Below are 12,037 nucleotides of genomic sequence, written 5' to 3'. Positions count from 1 at the left end.
TTAATTTCTTCTTTGCCACTGATTAGCTATTGATACCATAGATAGACTGTATAATATTACAATACCCTGTGAATTGTATAGGAATCGATGTGAGCTCATGATTATTCATGAGCAAAGGCAAACTGATTGGCTGTAGTCGTGTTCTGAGACACGGCAGCGAACCGGCAACTTTCAGAAATAGAAGAGGCAAGTATCGTAAACGAAGTGCCGGTTTGGGGACGGTTCCGTGCCCTGCCGGTGCCGTATCCAGTGGAATAGCCTACGTTGACTTTAATGGTTTCTATTATTTTCAGTGAGCGTTTCGCTGCCGTGCCGCTTCCGTGCCGATTCCAGTGAAAATTGGCCTTAAGGAGTAGTCTAGTATATTATAAATAAAGGGCTCTAGCTGCGGCTAGAACCCTTCAGTACAGTACAGTAGAGTACAGTACAGTAGAGTACGGTAGAGTACAGAACAGTACAGTAGAGTACAGAAGAGTACAGTAGAGTACAGTAGAGTACGGTAGAGTGCAATAGAGTACAGTAGAGTACGGTAGAGTGCAATAGAGTACGATAGAGTACAGAACAGTACAATAGAGTACGGTAGAGTACAGTAGAGTGCGGTAGAGTGCGGTAGAGCACGGTAGAGTACAGTAGAGTACAGTAGAGTACGGTAGCGTACGGTAGAGTGCGGTAGAGTGCAGTAGAGTACAGAAGAGTACGGTAGCGTACGGTAGAGTACAGTACAGTAGAGTACAGTAGAGTACGGTAGAGTGCGGTAGAGTGCGGTAGAGTACGGTAGACCAAGAGCGTTTCATTCTAGGCGAGGGGAGCGAGACCACATGACAGTGAGACGGGTTATGAACACAAGACGGACAGCAGACAGACGGACGAGATGAGAGGAAGCAGCGCCGGACAGGGGGGTTTGGGGGAAGGGAGGGTTTTGGGGGGAAGTGTTTGTGTCGGCTAGTCATGAGGAAGAGGAGGAAGAGAAGGGACCAGAAAAACAAGGACTCAACTAAGGAAAAGGGTTACGGGGGCTCTCAGGTGGGTTAGGAAGAGATCGGAAGAGCTCAGAAGGGGTTTTGGAGAGTTCAGAAGGGGTTTGGGAGGGTTCAGAAGGGGTTTGGGAGCGTTCAGAAGGGGTTTAGGAGGGTTCAGAAGGGGTTTGGGAGGATTCAGAAGGGGTTTTTGAGAGTTCGGAAGGGGTTTGGGAAAGTTCGGAAAAGTACGGGAGAGTTGGGATGGGGTTCGGAAGAGGGAGTGGGAGTGTGAAAGAGGTTCGGGAGCGGGCGGAAGACTTCGGGAGAGGTTGGAAAAGTTTGGAAAAGTTGAGAAGGGTTTTGAGGAGTTGGGAGGGATTGGGTCGGGGGTGGGAGGGATGGGATGGGTTTGGGGGGGGGGGGGGGGTTCACCTGTAGGTGCGGGTCCTTTGAGAAACGGATCGGGCGGGGCTCTGCAGGGGGGGCGGCCCGGTGCGGGTCGGACTCGAGACGTAGTCGTTAGGGACAACGGGGGGGCGGACCGGCTCGAGGGTCCGGTAGGGGGATTGGCGCCTGCGGGGGAGGGGGGGGAGGAGAGCGAGGGGAGGAGAGAGAGGGGAGGAGGGGGGGTGGGGGAGGAGAGAGAGGGGAGGAGAGGAGGGGAGGGGGTGGTGGAGGAGAGGAGAGGAGGAATAGAGAGAGAGGAGAGGAGAGGGAGGGGGGGAGAGAGGAGGAGAGGGAGAGAGGAGAGGGAGGGGGGAGAGGGGAGGAGAGAAGAGAGGGAGGAGGAAGAGAGAGAGGAGGAGAGGGAGTAGGGAGGGGGGGAGGAGAGGACAGGAGAGAAGGAGTAGGGAGGGAGGGAGGGAGGGGGGGAGGAGAGAGAGAGAGAGAGAGAGAGAGAGAGAGAGAGAGAGAGAGAGAGAGAGAGAGAGAGAGAGAGAGAGAGAGGGGGGGGGGGGAGGGAGGAGGAAGGAGGAAAGAGAGATTGAGGAGAGTTATACGGAGGAGTACCGAGGAGGAGAGAAGGAGAGGAGGAGATGGGAGGAGAGGTGGAGGTGGTGGGGATAGGAGGGGGGAAGAGAGAGGGAGAGGGGGAGGGGGAGGGAGGAGGGGGAGAGCAAAGAAACAAACAGGTGCAAACTTAAAAAACTGGGAGTTGTGACTGGTGGAACGCAGGGGGGGTAGCAGGGCCATTGATTAGGGATGGGGGGGGTGACAGGAGCGTCGTCAGGGCAACACACAGCTGGGGGGTGGACCTCAGCGACGCTACGGAGACACAAACACTCTCCCTGCTCCATGATGTTGGGGGGGGGGGGGGGGGGGGTCATTATACCGACCAATGAGAGGAGGGCTGCTACTGAGAGTGGTAGTACTGGGAGGGCTGGCTCTATTCCTCAAGAACCACTTCCTGCTCCAGAACCACTTCCTGCTCTATTCCTCAAGAACCACTTCCTGCTCCAGAACTACTTCCTGCTCTATTCCTCCAGAACCACTTCCTGCTCTATTCCTCCAGAACCACTTCCTGCTCCAGAACCACTTCCTGCTCTATTCCTCCAGAACCACCTCCTGCTCCAGAACCACTTCCTGCTCTATTCCTCCAGAACCACTTCCTGCACTATTCCTCCAGAACCACCTCCTGCTCCAGGACCACTTCCTGCTCTATTCCTCCAGAACCACCTCCTGCTCTATTCCTCCAGAACCACTTCCGGCTCCAGAACCACTTCCTGCTCTATTCCTCCTGTACCACTTCCTGCTCTATTCCTCCTGTACCACTTCCTGCGCTATTCCTCCAGAACCACTTCCTGCTCCAGAACCACTTTCTGCTCCAGAACCACTTCCTGTGGCCTCTGATCTACTGAGGGTAGGGCGCATTGGGCCCCTGGCCACACTGTCCTCTACATCTAGAGAGCATCAGGCTAGCTTCTAGAGAACCCTAAGCAGCGCTAACATGTGTTTTAGGGGGGGGGGGGGGCTTGAATGGGGAGAGGCGGTTGCCGTGACAACCAGGACCCAGGTGGAGGGTGAAAGGGACAGCCACCACCAGGAAGTAAATTAAACCTTCAACCAGATCAATGAACGAACACACACACACACACACACACACACACACACACACACACACACACACACACACACACACACACACACACACACACACACACACACACACACACACACACACACACACACACACACACACTGCTGACCCCGAGCAGCGGTGGGGCCCTTGGACCGGAGGTCAGGGGACGGGTACGTACCCCAGGGTGCCCTTGCGGGCGGTGGGGGGGCTGGGGGGCTTCTGTGTGGGGGGGTTGGTGCGGGGCAGCGGGCCCCCCGCCTTCACGCTCTGGGCACTGGCCTGCAGGAAGAGGAGGGGTTAGTGGTCTGGGCTGACACAGGGGCCCCAATGTAACACAGGGACCCCAATATAACACAGGGGCCCCAATATAACACAGGGGCCCCAATATAATACAGGGACCCCAATGTAACATAGGGGCCCCAATATAACACAGGGGCCCCAATATAACACAGTGTACCACAGGGGCCCCAATATAACACAGTGTAACACAGGGGCCCCAATATAACACAGTGTAACACAGGGGCCCCAATGTAACTCAGTGTAACACAGGGGCCCCAATAGACCTCAGTGTAATACAGGGGCCCCAATATAACACAGGGGCCCCAATATTTACCAATCAGCCAACCACAGCTTATCACATGCTTCTAGATCACGCCACCAGTAACACGATTGGTTGACAAGTATGAATTTAAATAAAGAGAAACGCCCCCTTTATCCAGTGTCAAGCCCGTCTGTTTAAGACTAGGGGCCCTTTAAGGCTTTTCAAATATAAAAATATCTATAATCTACAAGATGAAGATGAACGACTCAAAACAAACGTCTCCCCCCCCCCATGCCTCTCAGACACTTACCTTAAACCTCAACAACCACTGAGAGGTTAGATAAGAGAGCAGAGAGAGAATATAGAGGAAACAGAGAGTTAGTAGCTGATAGGAGGCAGAGACACCATAAGGTCATGATTATCAGACGAAGAGAGAGTTAAACAGAGGTGCAGACATCAACATCACTGCATAAGATAAGTTCATGATTATCAGACGAAGAGAGAGTTAAACAGAGGTGCAGACATCAACATCACTGTATAAGATAAGTTCATGATTATCAGACGAAGAGAGTTAACGACAGAGGTGGAGACATCAACATCACCGGGTTAGTTTGACATTATTCTGTACTGTTATGCTGTAATCCATTTGGATGCTACGTTGTTACGTGCAAGTCGTAAGTTGCAAATCTCCCAGCTTTCTTGCAGAATTTGCGGAGGCACGTCCCCTTTTGGTCGTAGTACATTTGTTATTGTTAGCTACATTCGCCTTTTTAGCAAACCAGCTCGAAAACAAACAACACAACTTTACATTGTATTGCACGCAGGGCAAGACCGTGCAATGCATAAATTGGTGACAGGCATAAAGTAGCAATGTAATCAAGTGTGTAAAAGCAGTAGCAGTAGTAGTGTTGACGAGTAGTACGTTCAATTTGAATTTCCCTTCAGTACTAGGTCTGGGTTTTCGGTATGTTAGTGGGTTTTCTCCGTCTACATTTTCTGCATCCGATCAGCGACCAGAGGGAGTGGCTGAGATCAATGAATTTAAAGTCAGCTCTCGGTGACGGACATCTTCACGCACGGTGTTTGGTTTGTTTACAGACGCAACGTGATTCCCGGCCAAACGTTAGCGATTGGTTATGGCAGATCCAGAGTGGCACTGGGTAGATCTAATAGTTTTAAACTTCAACAGACACCCACCTTCAAGTGAGTTAACGTTTATCAATCGAGTAGGTCCAGACTCTCTGTACAAATGAAATGAAGTACGAGAGTCTGGTAGGACCAGGCTAACGTTCGGCATCACTGAACTCCCTCTACTTTCAAAGCGACGGGATACTAGGACCAAAAGGGGGCGTGCCTCAGTGAATTGCCGCAAGAAAGCTTGGAGATTTGCTACTTACAACTTGCACGTACAGGTGTACCATCCCAATGGATTACAGCATGACTTATGAGTGGGACAGTGGAAGCACATGGGTAATGTATTCTTTCACCTGCTGCTTTGACTGACTAGGCCAGAGTCGATTGCATAAAAGTAAATACATGAATCACATCTTCAACGTCGGGTTTCCCGACATTTAAGTTTACCATTCTGAGTGATTGTGGGACGGTGGAGGCTCATGGGTAATGTAGTCTTTCCCCTGCTGCTTTCCCCAATCAAGACAGAGCTCTTCCCTTTTCTATATAATGTGATGTTTAACGCAGACTGAATAGAGTGTTAATGAGTGACACTGAGCTCGCCTGAGTGAATCAAACTCAGAGCTGTAATGACCTGCTTTAGTACTTCAAATAGGAATGCTATGTTTCTTTGAGATTGAGAAGAAGCAGAATTGCGTCAATCCTGCCGACTAAATGAATATTCAGTTATTCTTCTCTCGAGCAACGGCCCCTTGAGTTGATGCGTTTATCGGGTGTTTGATTTGACACGTTGCTCAGCCCGTTATTAAACATTCATTATTAACTCTCTTTCTGAGCAGCAGTTAAATATGAATGCTTGCAGCGGCTGGCTCTGCTAGATCCTTTGATCCTCCCAGTCCTTCTCTGGTGCCTCTGACTGCAGAGGTGACACAAGTGTGCATGTTGTGGCGGTGTGCGGTGAAATAGGTGTGTCGCGCTCCTCTAGCTGCAGCCTATAGGAGGCCCTCAGATACGGCAGGGAACATCTTTGTTGAGGTTGGAAGGCAAGAGATCAAACTATTTCTTGACCACATTATTCGTATTATTTACATTATTCTTCACCTTATTCTTCACATTGAATAGCGACATTGTTTATGTTTATTTCGTTTTATTTTCCTGGAAAGTCAACGGGATTATTGTTTAATAAATAAGACAACGTCACGTTAAACCCTCTTTGCGGGCTTTCAAGGACATTTTCACAGACAACCTTTGCCTCTAACCTGAAGATGGAATAAGGGCGAGCAAAGGGTTTGCCACTTAGACCTCACACCTCCTTCTCTGAACCTCACTCCTCCTCCTCTGAACCTCACTCCTCCTCCTCTGAACCTCGTTCCTCCTCCTCCTCTGAACCTCACTCATTCTCCTCCTCTGAACCTTACTCCTCCTCCTCTGAACCTCACTCCTTCTCCTCCTTTGAACCTCACTCCTCCTCCTCTGAACCTCACTCCTTCTCCTCCTCTGAACCTCACTCCTTCTCTGAACCTCACTCCTTCTCCTCCTCTGAACCTCACTTCTTCTCTGAACCTCACTCCTTCTCTGAACCTCACTCCTTCTCCAGCTGGTCCTTGTCCTCCAGGGTTTATACAGAAATTCTTAAGTGGTATTTACTACTTTATTTAATACCTTCACAATATTACAATATACCAGCATGACTTCAAACTGCAAAAATCAAAGTTGAGCTTGTATACGGAAGTGTGATGCAGAGATTGGTGTAGGGCACATAGTTGACAAGATATTCTGCCTGTCTTGGCCTCTTTGGTAGTGGCTTACCCACAATATTTACTTTATTAAGGCACTTTTCTCCACTAAAGGCCAAATGAGCAGACATGCCAATGGCCCAATGTTACAGGTAGTGACATCTGTCACAAGCTTTCACTATTCCTGTCATGCAATCCGAATGTACTGGATATATTGCATTTACAAAAGTGGTAAGCGTTCGTTCATATGTCTCTCGCGCACAATCGTTATGTTGGTCTTGACTTATATGATATATGTAAGGGATAATGTTGTAGTACAGAACGCCGGTCATTATCGGGAAAATAAGCCCCGACAGGGCGAACAGGACAACGACGCGAAGTGGAGGCGTCTTGCTTCGCCCGGAGTGTTTTATTTTCGATAATGACCGGCGACGTTCTATAATTATTACATGGCTCCTTGCCAAAACGAAACAATATCTTCACACGGCGTGTCTTTTTACAATTACCATTCGTAGTGTTGATCAGCAGAGAAATAGTCTGCCAAAGAAGTTGACGTCGCTTAGCAACCAGACACGCTGGGGTTGATAAGTTACCGGACTACTTATGGAGTGGGTGAAGGAAGGCGTGAATCAGGCAAAAAATTAAGATTTCTTGACAGCGGTCAAGTTCGGTGTGCATAAAAGTACAGACGGACCAATTGCGAACTGCTGCAGCTGCTGATGCCATCTCTCCAAGTTAAGTAGCCTTACCCACCCCAAACCAATCGGACGTCGATTATAGCTAACCCCTCTTCTATTCCGCATAGAATTCTATTCCGATCAGAGAATCCTATTCCGATTGAGGCGTATATATGATCATTTTTTATTCCGATTGAGCCGTTCTTCCACTTCTAATCGGATCAGAAGTGTCCATGCTTGTGTCTACCGGTCACACCGGTCTCACGGTAACGTCAAAATCCATACCGTAGCGCAAATTCACACCGTGGTACTTCAAACGTTTATACTGTACAAGTCTTTGAATATCGATCCCTTGAGCCAGAGGTCCGAAAATTTGCATTTCCCACATTATTGTCTTTCAAATGACTTTGAACTCGCGAAGAGCTTTGGCAACAAGCCAGCCGGGTATGTCCAGTTTGTTTCAGCGCACGCACCACGCGACATCATTGATATCGCTCAGGGCCTACTCGCAACATAAAAATAAATCCACGCAAGTTTTAGTAATTTTAGGAGATAGGCCTACATGTAAATTACAGAAATTTAAAAACTCATAGGCCTAGTTGGAAATGTAATACCTCGTCAGATGACGAGATACTTTTTATTGGCCTTCATTTGGGCTAATTTCATTTACCACCTTTTAATACCTTTAGCGACCCCGCGGAAGCCCTGTCCCCCTACCTTGACGCCGTGACCCATGTCGTCCAGGGTGTTGTAGTCGATGGGCTTGCGGATGTAGCGCACCGGCCTCTCCGGGTTGGCGGGGGCGATGATCTTGTGCGTCCGCGCCGTGTTCTTATTGGTCGTCAGGATGCCGATCTCCCGCCGGGCGACCTTCTCCTTGTGGATGTCCACCGTCTAGGGGGAGGGGTCAAGGGTCGTGGGTCAGAGAGACCAATCGATCACATACTGACGAACCGAGTCTAAACACACACACCAGTGTCTGTCTGTCTGTCTGTCTAACCTGTGAGATGTGGTTGATGGAGCTCTCTACCTGCCTGTCTGTCTGCCTGTCTGTCTGTCTCTAACCTGTGAGATGTGGTTGATGGAGCTCTCTACCTGCCTGCCTGACTGTCTGTCTGTCTCTCACCTGTATGATGTGGTTGATGGAGCTCTCTACCTGCCTGTCTGTCTGCCTGTCTGTCTCTCACCTGTATGATGTGGTTGATGGGGCTGTCTACCTGCCTGTCTGTGTCTCTAACCTGTATGATGTGGTTGATGGAGCTCTCTACCTGCCTGTCTGTCTGTCTGCCTGGCTGTCTACCTGTATGATGTGGTTGATGGAGCTCTCTACCTGCCTGTCTGTCTGCCTGCCTGTCTCTCTAACCTGTATGATGTGGTTGATGGAGCTCTCTACCTGCCTGTCTGTCAGTCTGTCTCTCTACCTGTATGATGTGGTTGATGGAGCTCTCTACCTGCCTGTCTGTCTGCCTGCCTGTCTCTCTAACCTGTATGATGTGGTTGATGGAGCTCTCTACCTGCCTGTCTGTCTGCCTGTCTGTCTCTCTCCTATATGATGTGGTTGATGGAGCTGTCTACCTGCCTGTCTCTCTAACCTGTATGATGTGGTTGATGGAGCTCTCTACCTGTCTGTCTGTCTTTCTGCCTGTCTGTCTGTCTCTAACCTGTATGATGTGGTTGATGGAGCTGTCTACCTGCCTGTCTGTCTGCCTGGCTCTCTCTCTACCTGGGAGATGTGGTTGATTGAGCTCTCCATGCGGCGGAGTTGGGAGGCCTGGATGTCCAACATCTGCAGCACGTTGTTGGCCAGCGTGTTGATCAGGTAGGCCACGGAGGCCAGGCTTTGGGTAGCGTAGTTCTTAGTCTCCTCCAGCGCCCTGTGCTTATCTGGGGACTGCAGGGAGAGAGAGGAGGTCAGGACTACAAAGATGGACAACAGCAACGGAGAAAGGAGCTCAGGACTACAAAGATGGACGACAGCAACGGAGAGAGGAGCTCAGGACTACAAAGATGGACGACAGCAACGGAGAGAGGAGCTCAGGACTACAAAGATGGACGACAGCAACGGAGAGGAGGTCAGGACTACAAAGATGGATGACAGTAACGGAGAGAGGAGGTCAGGACTACAAAGATGGACGACAGTAACGGAGAGAGGAGGTCAGGACTACAAAGATGGACGACAGAGCAACGGAGAGAGGTCAGGACTACAAAGATGGACGACAGAGCAACGGAGAGAGGTCAGGACTACAAAGATGGACGACAGAGCAACGGAGAGATGACGTCAAGACTACGAAGATGGACGACAGCAACGGAGAGAGAACGTCAGCCTACAAAGATGGACGACACCAACGGAGAGATGCGGTCTGGGCCCGGTTTCCCGAAACCTTCTTAAAGCCTTCTTAACGCTACGTCATTCGTAACCTCTACTCAGTCCCTCCAGGATTTCGCGGTCTAAAATGCCTGATGTTGCGTGAGCTTTTCCAAAAAGTTGCGATGAAAGTTGCTGGGTTTTTAATGTTTTTGTTGTGATTAAAGTGCGAGAGGAAATGAAAGTTGCGATTTTTCTGACGTTAAATATTAAGTTCTTACTGAAAAAAACATTAACTTAAAGAACAAAAACACAGAGAAATGGTCCAATGAATAATAGATTCTTCATTCTTTCCGAGCTGGTAATTGACTTGGATGCAACAGCCTGTGTTATAATGATCTGCCCCGTCGTCTGACTTCCTGCCTGCAGTTCTGTAGTTATGTTTCGCGGTGGCAAAATGCTTATCAATTAGGGATGGGCACGAGTAGTAAATTCCAAACTCGAGTGATCGAAGGAATTCCTCGAGGATCAATCGAGTACTCGTTAAATCAAATCTATTTTTAGAATGCAACGCATCTGCAGCAGGAATAGGCGGCAGGCCCGATGATAAACGGCAATATTACCAACCAAACATGTAATGCTTATTCTCCATCAAAACAGTCAGAGTTATCAGAGTATTCATTATTTATTTTTGCAAACGTTCAAAACACAAAAATAAAAATAAATATGCGCAGCGTCTCACAATTTAAATCACGTCGAACCAAGGCCTGTAACAGTTTAAAAAAAACGAAACAAGTAGCCTAACCATTGCAAATAAATGCTTAAAGCTGCAAATAAAACGGCAGCAAATGGACTATCGAAATACTCAGAGTTGTGATCTTCTCTACACGCCCGGGATTACAGCTGCGTCTTGCGGCGGTGAAAATAGCCGACACACTTTCACTTTCACCGTTGCTGCGGGTCTGCTTTCCCGAACTCACCGTTGTGTTTCAGGAGCATATGTTGCCGCATAGTACTTTCTGGTAGCTCGATTTCGCTTGGCATATTTTACATTTCACCTTATGATCTCCTATTTCTTTAAAGTATTTAAATTCTTCGCTGCGATTTGCTTTAACCGCCATCTCTTAACTTTTTGAATTCTGGCGTGCCTGCACACGGCACGGAACGCGCCATGGAAATGGATGCATTTAATTTTCTTTGTGCCCACGTCATGCGTTAGTGGCGCCGACAGAAAATTGATACATTTGCTTCAGAAAACTTTGTTTGTGTGTGTATATGCAAACTCGAGTTTGCCTGTCCACCAACCGAGTTCATTTGTAACGAGTAGTACTCGAGTAATCGATTCCTCACGCCCATCCCTATTATCAATCGAAGATTTCCGCTTACGTTCCACCACAACATTGCATGCAGTGCAAAATAATTTTCCCCCACTTTCATGTAGAATACCAGGATACTGCTTTTACAATTTACAATTAGGCCTAAAAAAATAAAAACTTGGTTCCTGTTGGTTGTCAGTTGAGGTCATGGGTAGGTAGGGAATTTATTATATTTTTTTATTTTATTTTTTCCAGCGGCAGCGAATGATATGTAGGTTTTCATTTAACAACGAGAAAATTCGCTCATCCTTGTACAGAATGAAGAGGTGCTGTACCAAAACGTAATTACAGTTTGCATCATCATTTTTTTTTTTTTTAAAGCTCATAAAATAATTTGGGTCGCACATAAATTGACAGGGTCAGTCGGAAACCAGAACCAAACAATTTTTTTTTTAGGCCTTAGGGCATTTAGCAGACACTTTTATCCAAAGCGACTTACATCGTTTAGTACACACATTGACACACCGACGGCAGTCAACCATGCAAGGCGACAGCCAGCTCGTCAGGAGCAGTTAGGGTCAAGTGTCTTGCTCAGGGACACATCAACACTCAGCTAGGAGGAGCTGGGATTGAACTAGCAACCTATCGGTTACAAGACAACTGCTTTACCTCCTGAGCTAAGCCGACCCCTTTTCCCAGTTATTTTGCTCGGCAAGGCTGAAACGTTGGACGCTCACATGCTGCATGAATGCTTGAATCGCTTGAAGTAGTAAACACGGTAGTAAGGCGGAAGGTTGTTGGATGGTTGGATGGTTGCAGTGGTTGGTTAAAATTGCGACACCACACTCAATTCGCAGTGTTTGGTTGATATTGCGTTGAAGTTGCAAATCATAAAATCGCGAAATCCTGGAGGGCCTGCAAAATGTATATAAATTTTTTTTTTCTTTTTAAATGTTAGAATGGGTGTTAAGTAGAGCTGTCAAGCGATTAAAATATTTAATCGTGATTAATCGCATTAATGTCATAGTTAACTCTAATTAATCGCGATTAATCGCAAATTATTTTTCTATGCTAAATATCCCTTGATTTTTTTGTCCCATAATTCTTCTCATTTTAATTCTCTTATCAACATGGTGAAGTGCATCGGCTTGCCTTGTGCAAATGATTTTTTATTGATAACAACATTGGCATATACACTGATCAAAACAGGACGATACAAAAAAAGAGCCTATAGTGCAATTAAACGACTGCTTTGAACAAATGTCATTTGAACATAGCAGTCAGGCTACTGC

The 12,037-nt window shown here is 47.9% G+C and overlaps 1 protein-coding gene across 9 annotated transcripts in view; it reads right to left on the bottom strand.

The window, feature by feature from the left end:
• The window catches only part of LOC115546880 (abl interactor 2), a 30,060-nt gene that overhangs the window by 11,571 nt on the left and 6,452 nt on the right, over window positions 1-12,037 (bottom strand). For 4 of the 9 annotated variants that reach the window (XM_030360673.1, XM_030360674.1, XM_030360678.1 and 1 more), the window contains exons 2-5: window positions 8,848-9,015; window positions 7,842-8,018; window positions 3,218-3,318; window positions 1,392-1,532 (exon numbers count right to left, since the gene is read on the bottom strand). In XM_030360673.1, the coding sequence (XP_030216533.1) occupies window positions 1,392-1,532; window positions 3,218-3,318; window positions 7,842-8,018; window positions 8,848-9,015 (587 nt within the window). Of the gene's footprint in view, window positions 1-1,391; window positions 1,533-3,217; window positions 3,319-3,890; window positions 3,909-7,841; window positions 8,019-8,847; window positions 9,016-12,037 lie in introns of all 9 variants that reach the window. The other 5 variants (XM_030360672.1, XM_030360671.1, XM_030360675.1 and 2 more) reach the window with 3 other exon arrangements.

The sequence above is a fragment of the Gadus morhua genome, chromosome 7 (genome assembly GCF_902167405.1).
Source record: "Gadus morhua chromosome 7, gadMor3.0, whole genome shotgun sequence".
NCBI classification, from domain to species: Eukaryota; Metazoa; Chordata; class Actinopteri; order Gadiformes; family Gadidae; genus Gadus; species Gadus morhua.
This window is presented reverse-complemented; position numbering and strand designations above follow the sequence as displayed.